The sequence below is a fragment of the Papaver somniferum genome, chromosome 7 (assembly GCF_003573695.1).
Source record: "Papaver somniferum cultivar HN1 chromosome 7, ASM357369v1, whole genome shotgun sequence".
NCBI classification, from domain to species: Eukaryota; Viridiplantae; Streptophyta; class Magnoliopsida; order Ranunculales; family Papaveraceae; genus Papaver; species Papaver somniferum.
This window is the reverse complement of record NC_039364.1, coordinates 235,284,123-235,302,591: the sequence shown is the minus strand read 5'-3', so window position 1 is coordinate 235,302,591 and position 18,469 is coordinate 235,284,123. Positions and strand designations below refer to the sequence as shown.

The 18,469-nt window shown below is 36.6% G+C and overlaps 2 protein-coding genes across 2 annotated transcripts; both read right to left on the bottom strand.

Annotated features, from left to right (window-relative positions):
- Window positions 1-5,803: 5,803 nt before the first annotated feature.
- On the bottom strand, window positions 5,804-7,408 carry LOC113299902 (putative pentatricopeptide repeat-containing protein At1g74400). Its single transcript, XM_026548998.1, has one exon. The coding sequence runs from the start codon at window positions 7,249-7,251 to the stop codon at window positions 5,887-5,889; it is 1,365 nt and encodes a 454-aa protein (XP_026404783.1). The 5' UTR covers window positions 7,252-7,408; the 3' UTR covers window positions 5,804-5,886.
- A 6,048-nt stretch (window positions 7,409-13,456) lies between these two features.
- On the bottom strand, window positions 13,457-14,296 carry LOC113293520 (photosynthetic NDH subunit of lumenal location 3, chloroplastic-like). Its single transcript, XM_026542135.1, has 2 exons — window positions 13,887-14,296; window positions 13,457-13,739 (listed from the first exon to the last, which is right to left on the bottom strand). The coding sequence occupies exons 1-2, from the start codon at window positions 14,121-14,123 to the stop codon at window positions 13,605-13,607; spliced, it is 372 nt and encodes a 123-aa protein (XP_026397920.1). The 5' UTR covers window positions 14,124-14,296; the 3' UTR covers window positions 13,457-13,604.
- Window positions 14,297-18,469: the final 4,173 nt, after the last annotated feature.

Below are 18,469 nucleotides of genomic sequence, written 5' to 3'. Positions count from 1 at the left end.
TGAAACAATTTCATTCTCAATATTTGTTAGTACATGATAGTCAGGAACTAAAATGAAGTTTCTCACTAATTCCATATTTACATGATCGCAACACGCGACATCCATCTTGATTTGTTGGCTCTTTATTTAGCATAGAAGCTTCAACGATTTTTTTTTTTTTATTATTTATGCGATAAGTATTCTGTAGTTACTCAAGGTATGAAATCCATGGTACTCTATTAAAAATCATCGTTAAATAAGTAGCATTTGATCGCTATGCTTGCTTGTTGTTGAGGTACTTTTAGTTGTTTTTCTCGTCCACGACGTGGCTTTTGTGCAAGGATCATGCTTCTTTATGTGCTTGTTCACATTCTGTGTTGAGTCAAATTTACCTTCGTGTCTTGTTTACTTATTTAAAGATATGCTTTTTTTTCCAAGGACCGTGCCTGTCAAATTTTAAATATAAAATTACTTAGTGAAGGTTTATTTTTACTCTTGATGGTCGTCTTTTTTGTTGACGACGGGCTCTCTGCGATATAAAACATGCTTCTATTTGTGCTTGTACCTGTGAATAGAAAATTATTAGCAAACACTATTTTCTAACCGCATTTATGAGCTAAGGTACTAGCATTTTTGCGGGTGTTCTAGTTCTTTTATGCAACATATAAATGTATGATTAAATTCAAGATTTTGCAAATCCTAAATTAAAATTCGGTTTAAGATTTGAATATGCGGGTAAATATTAATTAAAAAAAATTAATATGTAAAGAGATTTGCAATATGGGTAAACACGTATTACCTTGGAAAAATGCAAAATAATAAGCAAAAAAAATATCATACGGTAGGTGATAAAACAATATCCAAACTCATTAATTCAAATGCAATATTAAAATACTTATAATCTTGATTAAGAAGGTAGAAAGCAAGTAAGTAATGTAAAAATTAAAAATTTGGAGTTTTCTACTATCATAATCAACATTTTTTTTTACCAGATCTAGTTCAACAAATAACAATGCTAGTTCATTTGATCTTTCTCGTGACATCGTCGATTGAAAATCAAACTTATTACTCTCCTTACAAATTCAAGTTTACAGAGAAAGTACCTTGTAAATACTGGGTTTTTTGTCTTTTGGTGCCTAGAATTTATCCATAACTTGGATTTGATATAAACAGTTGTCCAGGTTCGAATTTGGTACCCAAACCTTACGTTTACTCTGTTTGACAGTCGTGAAACTGTCATTTTTTTTAACTTTTTTTACCGAGTGCATTTAACGAATTTTACCTTAACTTTAAAAAATATCATCATATTTATCTAAACAATTGTAAACTATAATACTGTACATATGTAAAGTCGAAAGATTAGCTTTGAAAGAAGAACTAGATGTACGACAAAGATCAATTAAAAGTTTATATCGGACCCTTCACTAATTCCTTCATTTTACCCTTCGTCATTATTCTCTTCTTTACTTCTCGTAAAATGTACTTTTGAGGCAATCTCTAATTACTTATCGAAGATTTGAAGACGTTGTTAGAGAAATTCTCGGGCGTCCCACAAGTTTTGATATCTCAAGCTTGTTTTCAATTTTAGATGATCAAAACTATATCTTTGTTTCGCTCTAAAGGTTGAGATTTTATTGAAATAAAAATGTAACAATGCCCAAAAGATCAATCCCCATTTAAAAAATTTACAAGCTAACTACCTTCCAATGAGTAACAATTTCTCGGAAGAATGTAGTTCTGAAAAATTTTCCTTCACCCAACCCCCCTACACACAAAATATAAAGTAATTTTTTTATCTATAATGACTTCAACTTGATGTCTTTTCCTAGCCATAACCCTCCTGTTTATCTCATTCCACAATACCCAACAAATTGCACAAATTACCTAAGGCCAAAGTTTCCTCCCTCTGTTTTTCCCCTCCTAAACTGCCATGCTTGAATAATAGAGCGAGGTTGCACCCATCTTATATTGTACCCATTGATGAAATGACTCCAAATGGCATGAGACAATGCACACTGTAGCATAAGGTGATCCGCTGTTTCTTCATTGCTCGATTTTATGATTCGATTTTTACTAAGTATTAGCTTGAACTCATGATTTCTTCTTTGCAATATCCATCATAATACTAAAGTCATATGTTGATACATGAAAATAATTACCCCTTCGTAAGGCCATGGAGTCCCTAAAGAAGTAAGCCTCTTAGGAAACTTGGGGATTGAGGCCCAAATCCAATAAGGTATATCCATGGGGATGAGTAGGATAGGGAAGCAAATCAATGAGGAATGGAAGGTCATATTGGGAGGAATGACAATAATGGTAACTAAGAAGGTTCTTATGACATGTGGCATGATGTCATGAAAAGAAGGGTTTCGGGAAAAGCCTATAAAAGAAAGGACACAGTACAATTGAAAACAAGCTCTATCTCTCATGATATTCTAGGAAACGGTGTTGTCATTGTTGTGACTAGGACATGTAGGACCAATCTCACTTTCCACCATTAAAATCATCAACATTGGTTCAGTAGATAAAATGGTTGATAATATGAGTAAATATGATGATCAGTCTTTATTTATATTTTATGATGAAGTTCCTGTAGATATTTCATTTGTTCTTCAGAGTTCAGTCTTCAATCTTCAAGGTCGATAGGTGAATTCTGATATTCAACTACCATGCTTTATTCCAAGTTCAAGAGTATGGTAAATCAACATATAATTTTGATCAACTAAATTTGACCACATGACAATACCAAAACTTGTGAGTTTGACCGAGCGATGCTCTAACACGTTCAACATCTTCACCCACTAAGTTAATAGTTATCTTTTATCAGCATGGTGATTTTGTTCACAAACGTTGATACCTAGGATTTGCGACCATCGTGTCATTCTGATAATTATCAGTTGCTTCATTGAAATAATCATATAATGATATATTATATTTTTTTTTATAGAAGTGTTATCTTTTTGGACCTGTTGTTTGGTGGCTAATATTTATATTTGGTGCATAGATGCATTATCGCGTATGATTGCATATCCACTTCAATACTTTTTTTTATATACGATAATGTATACCCAAATTGCTTAAAGAAGACGATGATGCTATACAAACATTTATTTTTTGCATCTAACTCAAAGACACTTATTTTTTTCGATGGAAAAGTTCACAACGAGACAAGGAATAAAAAAAAGCATATCTACCGATACACTAAGCTAAGTAAAAGAGACTTATAATTCCATAATCTGGTAGGTTGGTAGTTAAATTACAACTCTCACATGTTCATTTTGTTTTTCTTTTTTTTTGCGCCAAAAATTAGGAATTTACTCAAAACAGAAAAAGTGTTAAAAAAAAAAGTTAATTATCCCGAGTTTCAAATATGTCATACAAATGCGTCCTTGGTACTTAAAGTTACCAAGAATGGTGAAAAGAGGCATATATCCATGTTGTTTCAGATGATTTTATCAATAAGTAACAGGGGAGGAAACTCATACACTTCATATAGTTTGATTGTTTGCGTTGTAATGAATTTTATATCAACAAACACACATTCGAAAACAACATTAGATAATGCATATTTGTAATCATGAAAGGAGTGCTTCTCACATTGCTCCATCTAATCGAACAGAGCATTGATCAACTATACTAAACGGCATCTTACAGAGCATTTTTCTGCAACCAATAATTACTTTGATTTCTCTATTTTACCTGTTTTCTTCCTTAAGATCAACCTTGATTCTTCTCTGGTCATATGTGAATGAAGCATTCTTCGAATGCCAATATCTTGGCTTTATTTTACATGCTCGGCCTCTTGCAACTCACGCACAAAACCTTATATCTCAGTTCTACTTTGTCATTCATTTTTATAGGTATCTCCAATACTCTAAAAATATCTTCACACGTCTAAAAATTTAAACTTTTATTTTCTCTATTATTCAGATTTGGAGATTTCTATCTAAAAAATTCTTTTTTACTAATGGAATCTACAAGAATCTCGTCAACTTTCACGGATCCTAACACTATTTTACAACTCGACGGCATGAAACTTCACGCTTTATTCTAGCTATGTCTAGATCTGCTAAGACATTACCGTTCTACTAGAATAACATCGGCTTATAGCCGTCACTCAAGTTCGTTATAAATATAAAAAGTAAAAATAAAAATATCACGACTATCAAAAACGAATGAGCCAAAAAAAGAAAAATGAAAATCACTTACAATTTGACATCAATCTCTAACCGAGTCAAACACCGACTCAGATTCAAATTACAAATCATATTTTCTTCTTGAAATTATTAACAATATGATTATATACAGAAAAAAATGGACAAACCAAATCAAAATACCGTCACAAAATGAACAGACAAACAATGTGACATCTCACTCGGATCGAATCACGGGCCTGAGTTAAGATCCAGATTCCAAACCGGATTATTATGACTTAAACTATTTGTTAAACTCTGAATCTAACAACAATATTCTTATTCCTCTTGCAACGTGACATGCATTCATGCAGCAATAAAATCCATATCACCTCACCTTTATCTCGTTGGCTCTAAAAATCCCAATCAAAAGTAGCCGTTGGATTTCAGAAATCTAGCATCACAGGATAGATTAAGTCCGCATCTTGGACGCCTCTTGAACGTGGATCCAAACGTGAGCGTTCCACGGAATCAAGACACTTGGTGATTATTTCTGCACCGAAATCGTTTCTCTCTGCGATTAAAAACAGTTTCTGAAACTTTCTGTTCTGAACCCCAAAAGAAGATGAGAATATATGGAATTGCGATCGTCGTAATTGGTTTTCTTCTCTTATCCGCGGCTGAATCTCTGCTTCGCATTAAGGAGAATCTGTTTCGCATTAAGGAGATTATCCTTAGGAGAGTGGAGTTCTTGTTTCGGTTTCTCTTTGGTGGAAGCCCAAGCTCTAGTGGCGTCTATGATATCCTAGTGTATTTGGATGGTTGATTTGCTTGATAGTTTCTTGGAAATTGAAGGTTGATTTGCTTGATAGTTCATTCCTGTAAAACATTTGGATTCAGATTGTAGATAAGTTTTGGGGATACAAAATTTGTCGATTGCTTGGGTGTGTCGAGTGTGGTTTTGTTTTGTACAATTTGAAGCAGAAGTTGTATTGTGCTTGTTTCAGTTACGAAAAGGTCACTAAGTGTTACCTTACATGTTCTTTTATTCGTAATACTTGTCCTTGTACAAATGATGATGCAGCTGAACTGAGGTTGTTCTTTGAATGCTAAGAATGCCTGCCCTAGTTTTGATACATTTAGAGTCTCGTTTTTGGTTCAGTGAACTATTAATGAACTTTGCCATGCTCGTGTTTTCTAGAAAACTAATATGATGGAGTTCGGAAAGCACTGATCTGTCTCCTTTTCTTTTTCTGTACAGTTCATGGAAATGGAGCTGAGGAAGCTGGAAGACGTGGTCAGATCCGTTCATGACGAAATGATTTATCTCCGTGAGCGGTATACAATCAAGAAAATTAAAAACTACTTTGTTTTGCTTTACTTGTTTCATTACATCCTGAAAAAACCATTTATGTGACCCTAATTTTCTTTGCATTATTCCAATTGCGGATTTCAGGGAGGAAGAAATGCAGGGCATCAATCGAGCAACCAATTCTAAAATGGCGTGGTTAGGTTTCTTGTCACTGATCGTCTGCTTATCAGTAGCAGGCTTGCAGCTATGGCATTTGAAGAACTTCTTTGAGAGGAAGAAGCTCCTGTAGTTTTGTCCCGATTTTGATATTTTCTACTGATGTAATTTCTCTGAGAATAATTTACTGCCCGGAGAAGGGTTTTTGACAAAAGATAATATCTGACTGTAGAATGCAATCTTTTTTTTTTTAGTTCAAATGGAATTTCTTTTTACGCAGTTGTTTAACATTGCACCGCACAAGTATCAGGCATGTCCATAGCCATGATTCTTCATGCTCTTCATCATACATTCGAGAATTTCGTAAATGGCATTACATTTAGGATGCTTCTTATCTTGTACAACAAACTCATGCACTTCGCAGTCAACCTCTATGGAACTGCAACCAGGAATCCTTCGTTGCTTGACCCGATCTCTTGCCGTCATCTTCTCATCCCACATCCCTGCAGCAGCGTAGGTGTTGGATATTGTCACATCATCCCCAGCATAGTCAGGTTCCAACTCAAGCAACCGATGTCGAGCATTTTCTGCCAACTTGGTATTGTGTTGGAGACTACAGGCACCCAACAAGGTACGCCATATTACTGCATTTGGCTTTATTGGCATATCAATAACAAAATCATAAGCTTTCTGCACAAACCCAGCGCGGCATAATAGGTCAACAATGCAGCCGCAGTGAGAAATTCTGGGTTTCAGTTTATACTTATTTCTCATGCTCTGAAAATGATATAAACCTTGTTCAACCAGTCCACCCCGACTGCAAGCAATTAGAACTCCAACAAACGTGATGTCATTCGGACGAATCACACTTTTCTTCGAGTTACTGTCATCAGCTGCAGTCATCTCCCTGAAAAGTTCGAGAGCTTCTACCGCCTGCCCATGTACTGCATGACCAACAATCATCGACGTCCAGGTAGTGACATCCTTCACTTTAATCCTGTCGAAAATTCTTCGAGCCATTTTAACATTCCCACATTTTGCATACATATTTATAAGAGCATTATTCAAGCTCAAATCTATATCAAACCCTTGTCGGCGAACATAAGTATGTATCCATTCACCCATTTCTAATGCTCCAAGGTCTGCACAAGCCGATAGCGCCACAGTGACAGTAACCTGATCTGGTTCCACTGTCTCCATCTGCATCTGTCTGAATAGTTTCAGAGCTTTACTAGGTTTCCCATTATCCACGTATGCCGAAATCAAAGAAGTCCAGCAAACAACATTTTTGGCCACAATTTCATCAAACATTTGCTGTGCATCATCAAGACTCCCATATGCTGAGTACATATTAATCATAGCTGATTGAAGAAAAATTATATTTTGAAATCCCAAGTTAACAATGAGTCCATGAAACTGTTTGCCTTCTCCCATTGCTGTACCTGCAGATGACCTTATAGTGCATGACTTCAGCACAAACAAGAGGGAGAAACTATCAATAGCTTTGTTTTTCTTACTCCATAGATTTCTGAAGAGTAGTAAAGCTTTCTGGGTAGCTTTGGTTTTGACATAATCTTTCAGAAGTGTGTTGGTACTTGGCGATCCAGGGTGAGTATGAAAATGATGAGTTTGATGCTTGACAGCTGATCTTAACAAGAGACAAAATTTCATGAAAGCAAAATCTTTACCCAACTCTAGACAATTTTAGACGACTTCTTTTGGGCATTTGGTATACTTCGTGGTCAAGATCATGTTCTAGTCCATCTAGCGGACTTGGTTTGGCTGTGTCAAGGAGAGTAACAACACTACATTCTGGGACTTGAATTGGTTTATTTTCAGCTACAATTCCCATAGAGCCTAACAATTACTGTGATGTGGGGCCACATTCGGCAAAAGAATTCTCGTCAAAGTTGGTCAATCATTCTTTGTGTTGATGATAATTATGGGATCGTTTCTTATGGAATCCATTGTCAATGGAGATTATAAGGTTACCTTGTTTTCTCTGTTGGGGTACATTATTGTTTCAGCGACTGCTTGTTGTCTTCACCGTTGGATGAGCCAAGATTAATCGCCTCATGTGGGAGGCCATATGTGGTACATTATTCAAAATGCAGCCAAGATTAATTAATCGTCTCATGTGGGAGCCCTGCCTAATTGTGGTTTTATTTATAAAGAGTTATGTTGTAGCAAAAATATTCCTATAGCACTCCTGGAGATTTATATTGAAACAGATAATTTTAACCGCTAGATGATCCAAGATTTATACCCGGTGGATGAATTGTAAACCATTTAGATGACTCGCAATTTTCCCGCAAACACACTCCGATGCCTTAATGAGTAAGAGCTTTAAGCAGGTTTTTATGGAGAGAAAAGGATTAAAAATGTGTACCTTTCTAGTTGAAATTCCTCCTATATTTATTGGTTGAAGAGGGTATGCATCTAGTCAATTACCTGTCTGCATTCATTTTGATAATGTACCTGGACCCAATGTTTTTCAGGTTCATCTTTATTTGAAATCAGAATTATGTATCTAGACATTAAAAATGTACCTAGTCCAATATACGATCTATATCCCTCTCCTCCTACCAGATTAATTAATTAATGTATTGGACTAATAATCATGATTAATTCTAATTTCTTGGGTTGAAATCATGCCAGGTCTTACCATCAACAAATTCATCCACTTTTTAGGATAAAATAAAATTTAATTAGTCACCTTTAATAAAGGCCAACTAATTAGATTTTTAACCCTTAATGTATTTAGGCTTTAACCCATTAATGTTTTTTTATTTAGAAGGCTATTATCATGGCGTCAAATTTCAATAGAGGGACTTCGATTCCTAATGTCCAAAAAATAGTTATGGGATACCCTAACACATATACAAAATATCTAGATTACCCTTGACACATATATAAAATGTCTAGATTACCATTTTACGGATTGTCTCTTTGAAGCAAATTGATATGTCAATTTTGTCTTGGTAGTAGATTTTAAATTCCTATCAAACATTCTGCAGAATCACCAGAAACAGTCCTTAACTATCATAAATAATGGGTTTAGCTATACATTGTGAAGTATTGCATGTGTTTGTTTGATTGATGCATAATACAGTCCTTAACTATCACCAGATGCACAAGGGTTACTCTAGGTTCAGTTGTTCTTCTCCCAGTCGACCATGAACAAATTGAAGTGATTGAACTCATGAATCGTTCTTTTTTGGAATACCTAGACCTAATTCATATGAACATAAACAATGGTATGAGCTAGACTTTGAGGAAGCTTTTTATTTGTGCTATTCTCTTGAATGCCTTAAGGTTATGGATGATGAAAATAAGTGTCTGGTAGCTAATAGTGATGATGTATGGAAATACATGAAGTCAAAGAATACAGCATTTCCCGAGTCCTACATTGAAAGAAGAACTGGGTAGTAAAATCTGTATGGTGCAGATTTTGTGGCGTACCGGCATCACCCATCTCTGGTTCATTTTGATTTTGTTGTCATTGTTGATTCCAATAAGAGTTGTAGGTTAAGGGTTGTCATCTCCAGGCTTCGAGAAATCTTTAGTTCTAGTCACGTAAAATACCATTGGATGCTGTCCAAATGCCAATTTCTCTACCTCCATTTCCAATCACATTAAGTATCTGGAAGGCGTCCGATTGCAGTTCCCTGTGGATGAGATTGAAATCCCCGCTAAGGCCACCAAAGTTTATCTCGTGCATTAATTGCAAAAGCATAGGACCTATCCGTGAAACACCTGATACTGCTTGCGGCTCCAACGGGATTGATAAATTCATTGTTTCAAGTCTCTCCATCACACTTGCTAGTGCCCAAACCGTATCATAAGCTCTTAAACCAAAAATGTTCAGCTACAACTTTTCGGTATCTGGTTGTCTTGGGAGAACTTTTTCCATTGAGCTTCAAATTCGACAAGCTCTAATGACCTAGGAACATATATACGGCCTTACACCCAATACTCCTTGCATCGAATCAATGACAGAAGAATTGAACGAGCCCAAAAAGTTAGCTAACCCATCTGTAATGATCCATGCATACCCTTCACTCATCATCCCAGTCATTTTTGCCTTTTGAAACACACGTATTTCCAAGGACTTTGTCATGTGCACAACAAGTACTCTAGTCTGCATTCCCATCAGTTTGTGCAGTGCTTCTAGGATTTCAGAATCGGTGGCTGAGGGTGAAATTCTACTTCTGTAAGGAACTTTGACATAGATAGCTTGGAATGCGTCCGTTAAGTATGGTATGACTCCCCTTCCATACTCAGGTGCAGGCCCGGTTCTGAGGTGGGACAACGGCACAAGGCGGGAATATCTCCCCCCTCTTTAAGGCAAGCAAGCCTAACTGAAAAACGCTAACAAATTTGGTGCTCCACACGAACTTTTCAATAAATCCGTTTTTTTAACATCGCCCGTTGGATCGTTAGATCTCCCCAGTTCTTCTTCTCCTTATTTTTGGTCTCATGGATCTTCTCCAACTCTCCCAACAGATATCTTCTATGATTAATTCAACAACAACAATTTCGATTGATTTCAACTTCTTCCCCAAATCGAAATTCGATTGGTTTCATCTTCCCAAACTTATTCTTGGGCAACAACAATTGAGTTGATGATTTTCATCTCCATCCAAATCGAGTTTCCGTTTAATCTCATTAAGTCATCAGGTAAGTGTTCAATATCAAAAACTTATCTTGGTAATAAGGGTTCTAAATCATTTGTACTAATAATTACTTTCAGTTTTGACTTTTGTAGTTTAAATTCTTGAAATTAAAACTAGGGGTTTTCAGAATTTGGGTTTCAAAGTGTTTTTAGCTCTAATTAGTTTTGATTTCCAGGGGTTAGTCCACCAGTGAGTTGGGGGAGTTTAATGTATTTTGAATCTTGGGAATTTTGAGGGAGTGTAAGAGAGTACAGGGAGTTTGAGAGAGTTTGAGAGACTCTTCTAAACTCTCCCATGACTAACGGGGATTTTGAGAAACTCCTTCAAATTTCCCCACGACTAACGGGGATAAACCTAACTACACCCAACTCCCCCAACTCTCTTGAGGACTAACACCCTATTAGTAGTTTAAATACTTGAGTATGGTGATTACCTAGATCTGTATATGGTAAAAAAAAAATCCAGTAAATCCATTTTCATGATTAATTCCTGTAAATCCATAGGAAATGCTGGAGAAGCTTACAACATTTTTGTTCGTTTTTAAGTTAATCCTCAACAAAACAGTTGTTATTCAGTTGATTAAAACGGTATCAAAACTGTTTCATCTAAGAGTGCACACGGTACGGTTCGGCTCGGTTCTTGCCGAGGCCGAGTACCTGTACCTCCCTAGCCTCGGTTCTCAGATTTTGGACCGGTACTTGTACCTGTGTCCTCGGTTCCGGTACCATTCGGGAAAAGTACGGTACCAGGAACGGTTCCGGTACTAGTCGGTACTTTTCTTGCTGATTCTCGAGCAAAATTTCTTGTTGTACTTCACATCAACAGTAGCAGCTTCATCATCTTCTCAGACCCATGTTCAAATCCATTTAATCTTCTTCCTACGATTTCATCAATCAAACACATTCATCAATCGAAACCCATTATTTATCAACCCTATTTCTTCGACTGGAATCTCTGAAAACCCTGAATTTGATTTCAATCTCGGCATTACCACAAACCCATTTCCCTTGGCTTTTGAAATCATCAAGAACACCACCATCAATTTCAAAATCAAACCATACCCATCTTAATATTGTTGCATATCCACCATCTTATTATCCTGTCAATCCACCACCAACCCTTCTTATCGAGTTCACAGGTCCAATTTAAAACCCCATCGACAGACTTCAATCCATTATCTCTTTTATGTAAGTTCCATTCATTCAAATGAATCGTTCATGGCAGAAACAGATCCAGCTTCTTCTTCTACATCTCCGAATCGCACCATCAATAAGCCCTTATTTCATTTCGATCTGCTTCAATCCATTATCTCTTTTCTGTAAGTTCCATTCATTCAAATGAATCATCCATGGCAGAACAGATCCAGCTTCTTCTTCTACATCTCCGAATCGCACCATTAACAAGCCCTTATTTCATTTCGATCTGCTTCAATCCATTATCTCTTTTCTGTAAGTTCCATTCATTCAAATGAATCATCCATGGCGGAAACAGATCCAGCTTCTTCTTCTACATCTCCGAATCGCACCATCAACAAGCCCTTATTTCATTTCGATCTGCTTTTGCTCTCAGATTTAACTTTGAACAATCGTCGTCCCTAGCTAATTTTTCTATATACACCATCAGATTAAATCCCTAAATCTAATGATCAGTATTAGTCGGTACAAACGGGACGGGACGGGACATGCATAGAACCGTGTACCTGTACCCCCAAGAGGCCGGTTCCTATTTTTTGGACCGGTACATGTATCCCCTTCCTCGGTTCGGTACAAAAATAGGTACAATACCACCGGTTCCGGGACGGTCCGTCGGTCCGGCTCGGTTCCTGTGCACCCTTAGTTTCATCTATCTGTTTTTTATATTGTGCACGAGATTTGTTACCGTTGCTTTTTCTTTTTAAAAATGCTTGCAGTGCCATGTCGGAAAGCATGAGACTAATTTTTGGATGAGTTTTGCAATATGACATTGCTGAAATTCAGTGCTATTGAAGATACGCCTCAATGATTTTTTTGCACCTGCATATTATATATCTTTTAGGCTTAGCTGGTGAATTATAACTGAATTGGTGGAATTGATATTGCGAGAATCGCATATTTTAAGTGGTGGGTGGAAACTAAGGTTTACCGACGTGCAACGCACGTGCTCACTAGTTGTTTGGTTTAGTGGTGGGATATATACTAATATTTTTGGAGGCCTGCTACGGTTTAGTCACCCATATCACACATGTTTGATAAAATGATCCCAATATTTCTTAATAATTATATTCCTGAGTAATTCCTTCTGCCTTAAACTATCTATTCAAGAAAAAGAAAACCCTTGACGATAAACCCTAGCCAAGATTCAAGAATTCCATATTTCCACTCATATGCATTTTGGTAGGAGGAAGCAATCCATTCCATTCGATTCATATGTAATCTCTTATCTTATAGTCTTATATAGTTTAATAGTCATGATCACTCGAAGACTAGTTGCGTTTTTTTGATGGTTATAGAATTAGAGTTACTGCCTTACTGCGGTTAGTTGATTAACTTGATTTCTATTTGTTGATTTCACTTTGAATCTTACTGGATAGTTGCTTCTGATATTTCAATTTAATCGATTAATTGATCTTAGTGGATATTTAATGATTTTGGAATTTGATTAACATTTTTTTTTGATATCTTACTGAAAGCTTTTGACTTCATATGATTCATTTCTTATAATTTTGTGTTAGCCGTAAAATTGCTTCTTTGATTATCATCCTATTAGTTTGTCCTCTCAAAATTTAATTTTTTTTTTTTTTTCATTTTTGATGGAAAATTGCTAACTATTTAATGTTGCTCTTAAGTTGCGCGACATAAATTACTTCATTTTCCGTGTTATACAATATATTTTATTTGGAAAACATATAACTATAATTGCGAAAAAATTTTTTGCGTAAAAGGGCGTTATGTACTTTTTGGCACAAGATCGTCGAAATGTCAGACACCGCCCTGGCACGGAGCATTCTCACAATAGACAGGGTTTGTCTTCATTGGCAGAGGATGTTGGTCCGCACTCACTATATGTGAGAGCAGATTTCTCATTCAGAACTCTTAGTAAACAGTTGTTAACTGTCGGCAAGCAACAATACATACTATTACCTCGGTCCTAGGAAAAGTGATATTTCAGCTTTTTTTCATTTTTACTTAAAATTAGACCAAATTAAAAAAGTAAAACTGGAGGGAGTATTATACTAGAATCTATCCAAGAGTTGAAACATTTAAGCCTAAACCAAACTTTTTACATATGAAATCATCCTAAACTGGTATTTAGTATTTACAGACGGCACGAGGGAAGGGGTAAAACATATACAGTTAATAAAGGATTCACTTAATCGTCCGATTCATCCTCGACGAATGGGTCGCGATAAGGAAGGAGAGCCATCAAGTCTTCCAAAACCTTTGTTGTGTCTAAGTATCTGCTCTCCATCAAAGCACTATCTTTTAGTTTTACTGCATAGCTCATCTGCATATAGGCATTACACATTGTAAGTTGGAAGTCCTCTAAGGCCTAAGCCTATTAAGATATGACGAATCAAATGAAAACGGACACACAAAGATATAAGTGCCATATGAACCTAGTGCCTAGAACTAGAAACAAACCCATTTTTACCTCTTCTGTAGAACATAATAAGCGGTTGGCAAGGTTAATTAAGGGTTGCTTTTCGTCCTCTGCTGCTTTAGAAATGATTTGTTTGAAATCACAGTATAAGAATGTTGATCTAAGCTGGAGATCTCTTCCTATAACGTCCCATGAAACCTCCTCATCCATCAAATCAACAATCGATAATAGGTCGAGGGCACACTGTCTTATCCGGTAAACGCTACCGTTCGAAAAAATCCCTGCCATTTCCCTCAAAACTACAAACACCAAAACAATCAAACTCCACAAAACAGTTTATGCATTTGATAAAAAGCACAGTAAAATAAAGTTGAATGAAGCTTATTGTTGCATGAAAAGCACATTGGAAATAAGAGGTCCTCTTTTGTAACTTTGTGCAGAAGAAAAGTACTAATGCACTTACGAGGGTACACAAGCAATTAAAAATTTATATGAAAATGACATAATTGATAATTTAGTATTATTGCGTAATAATTACTCCTTCCCGTTTCTAAAAAAAATAAGTTTGTTTGGTTTTTACAAAAATTAAAAAACTAATCATTATAGCCACTTTTTCATGCTTTTTTTTCTGATTTACCCATTCATTTGATATAAGAGAAATTGGAGTAGAAATTAGACAATGTTATGACTAGGTAGACTTTTCTATATGACCAAGAAAAAGAAAAAAAAAAGGTTAGGGTTAAACAAACAATCTCAGAATCAAACTTTGAGGTCAATCTATTCCCATCAGAACATTCAAAGCTATAAAATTTCTTTATAAAATTTTAATAAAATCACTAACACCATTTTCTATATTATGTGACCTTTTATTTAACAAAAAAATAAAGGAGAGACTAATCGCGATAACTCTCACCTGAATGATCGCTTCTGAAGGGTACAAGGATGGAGAAGCAAGCTAGAAAGAGAGACTAGTATTTCAGTAGAAGAAGAAGATACAGACGGCTATAGGTTTTGTGGTTGTTAAATCCTTTTATTATTTATTTATTTTTTTTGGTGTTCCTCTTTTTATTATTGTTTTGTTTTCCGATATCTACGGGGAAAAGAAGAGATTAGGGAATGTGACTTGGGATCATATATGCAATGTACTAAGGATTTTATAAACCTACTAGTTATTGGAATCAAAAACTGAAATTAATTGGCAAAGGGAAGTCGGTCACTGGGGTCTCTATTTCGTCTTAGTTTATAGTAAGAATACTACTTGCTGACAAATAAGACTACATTGCGTATTCTCATCTTCGAAAGAAAGACTGGGTAGTAAAAGATGGTGTAGATTTTGTGGCTTACCGCCATCACCCATCTCTGGTTCATTCTGAATTTGTTGTCATTCTTGAATTCGACAAGAGTCATAGGTTAAGGGTATTGTCAGATATTAAATATGCGGTTCATTGTTGTGCTAGTGTAGCTAAAACCTTATTGGTTTTGAGGATTAACACCAAGGATTGTGATGTCGTATCTCCTCCAGGATTGGATCTTTACAAAGTTGAAGAGATGATTCCAGAGCAGCACCATGAGGATCTACACATTACAAAAAGGTTGAGTTCAACACAAAATAATATCCTAATCCTTCCTAGCAAAGACACTAGTACTGTCTCAGTGCCTGCTTCTTCAACTTCCAGGATCCGACCTGAAGTCAAAGAGTACAGCATTTCCCGAGTCCTACATTGTGTATTCTCATCTCCGAAAGAAGAACTGGGTAGTAAAATCTGGGTTACAGTATGATGCAGATTGTGTGGCTTACCGGCATCACCCATCTCTGGTTCATTCTGATTTTGTTGTCATTGTTGATTCCAATAAGAGTTGTAGGTTAAGGGTTTGGTTAGATATTCAAGGACCTTACACCAACGATTGTGACGTCGTATCTCCTTCAGAATTGGATCTTTTCAAAGTTGAAGGGTGAACAATTACGAGATGGTTTGTAGAGAAGCACCGCGAGGATCCACACACCTTTGAAAGGTTCAGTTGAGCATGCTAGTTTTTGGTTATGACATGTAGAAAGAGAAGCCAGACTGGAAATTTGTGAAAATTAAATGACAAATGTGAATAGTTCAACATTTTATTTTTCTTTAGAGTAATGGGTCCTCATAATATCTTCAGTTTTAGATATTAATTGTATTTCTACTTTATACTGCGCCTGGCAAAAAAAAAAAAGGCGCTCATGCGCCAAATTATACTGCTGCTTGGTTTTTTCTAAATAAAAGGCGAGGCTTGGCGACTCGCCTAGCGCCTTTTACAACATAGGATAGGATACTAATTGTCTAATACAACTTCTGCTCAGTGTGATTGTGGCAAACACCAGTAAGGTATTATTGAATTTCATTTATCATAACTAGTATAACACGCACGCGCGATGCGTCAGCCGTTTGAATCGGCGATCGAGTATCGAAAACTGATGTGATAATGCATGCACAATGTTCCTGTTATTCCGGCCAAAAGCTGCAAGCACATGTGATGAGGAAAAACTTGACTTTGTTCTGGGTCCAACTGGGAGATAACAGTAATTACATTAAACATCCAACTGGGAGAAAACAGTGTTCTCGGTTCAGATTGTACAGTCAAACAAACATCTTAATAAAGACTGCACTCGCAAATGTGCCTGCCACTTGAACCGACAACGTGCAGTGAGAATACACTACAAAACAGAAGGCCTCTTGGGACGGCCAAAAAACATCCCAAGAGGACAAAAAACCGTCCCAAGAGGTATTAGGGACGGTTTATGTACCGTCCCCTGTTCCACCGTCACTAATACTATTTGGCCATGTTTTCTTTTTGGGACGGACATATTTTAGGCTTGATTTAAATATTTTATGACTATTAGGGACGGTCAGGCCATCACCGTCCCAAATATCCTTCTTTAGGGACGGTTTTTTCAAAACTGGCCGTCCCTAGAAGCCTTCTTTTTTGTAGTGATACACGGCTTACATTGTCTAAAAGTAATAAAGGAAATCCGAACATCGAAGTTGTCTTTGTTCTGGGTGGGTTGCAGGTCGGCACTTCTTGCTTCTTTCATTTACAGTAACTGCAATTCTCGGTCAGTTTAAGATTGACACTTCTGCCTCTTTCAATCAGTGTACCTGCTAATGCTAGATGCCGAAGTTGTTCTATGATCCTAGGGCTCGGGCGAATGTTGTCACACCTTATTGTTATCACCACTTGAACTGTGAGATGTACTTGATCACCTGTGCATATCAGCAATAGCATAAGCATAATCTGATGCAGCTTCACTAATCACTAATAATAATAAATTCATAACTAAGTGTACTTCATCCATTTGAAACAATACAGTCATTAAAAATAAGCTCCACATGTTTCTTAGTTAGTAACAACATTGCAGTAGTAGTAAAGACTCAGTGTTAAGAGAAACATTTGTTCCCTGGTCATCGACACCTAACTTCACCTTATACTCGGTGGTTCACATTTCAAGGTACCTCTTTTTTTCAAAGACCGGAGTCTTGGATTGACAGAGAAGAATCAGTTGATGAGGTTTTTCAAGCTTACTTCGAGCTCAGTCAGCATCTGGTTATAAATCCTTCTGTTATTGGTCCATCAACACCATTCTTACTTCGAGCTCCAAATTTGCCAGAAGAATGCTCTGAAAGTGATGACAAATGCAAAGTCAGATAAAAGGTTTCCAGGGGAATATGTATTATAAGGGGTTCAATAAAATCAGATTTATCAAAACTTGCTGGTGATATTCCCTCTTAGATGTAAGATTTCCTCCCCCTGTATTTTTTGTTATCATGCTGAGATGAAGTCTGACATTTACGTATGTCTCTTTCCAGCTCTGTGTTCTGAATGTGTCTTCAATTAGAGTTCTCCAGTTAGGTAGCGGTTTATCTGTTTGCCCGTCAGGCATGTAAGTTTACATATCCCTCTCCATTAGATATTATTGTCATTGCTACATTTAAACTTGAAATTCTGTTATGTTGCTACGTAGGTCCGTTTTGTATCTTTCAACTTTTTGCAACGATGTCATCCAAGGAAAGAAGTCACTACATGCAGCCATGAATTTTTTCTCTTTGCACCTCCTCTTTCTGAAAATCCTCAAGATACCTCCTCCATACAAAGTGAGAATGTAGGAGATGCCAAGCCCACTTTATTGTTGAAGGCGACGTTCGTTCAAGAGCTAGTTAAGGTAAAGATCTTGCCGCTATGGTTTTTTTTCCTGTACTGGGTTCTGCAGTTCACCATTTGATCACTCAATTTGATGCAAATAAGATTTCTTGTTTGTTACCAATTGTGGCGTATCAGAGGGAACTGTTCTTTTTTATCACCAGGATAGATCAGGATCTCAGAGGGAACTGTTCTTTGTGTGTAATGTTTTAAAAAACTGTTGCATATAGCAGTTTAAGCTGATGTTCTCCATGGTATTTTTTCAGCTGATGGTCTGACTCTATGTGTCTATGAGTTAGCATGTGCCTATGAGCTTAGATATCATCTCAGCTTTTATAAATATGACGAGTTCCGGTGCCTTCCTAACTTTGACAGTTCAATTTCAATATTGCAGGCTTCATCAGGAGGAGGCATCACCTCTTGCCCCACGCCAGACGGGAATTTGGATTACAGGAATATCTTAA

Bases quoted from the DNA above. Each gene is read 5' to 3' on its own strand.
- LOC113299902 (XM_026548998.1), bottom strand. From the start codon at position 7,251: ATGAAATTTTGTCTCTTGTTAAGATCAGCTGTCAAGCATCAAACTCAT.
- LOC113293520 (XM_026542135.1), bottom strand. From the start codon at position 14,123: ATGGCAGGGATTTTTTCGAACGGTAGCGTTTACCGGATAAGACAGTGT. The intron at 13,740-13,886 runs GTAAAAATGGGT...GCCTATATGCAG, and splicing joins TATTATGTTCTACAGAAGAG to ATGAGCTATGCAGTAAAACT.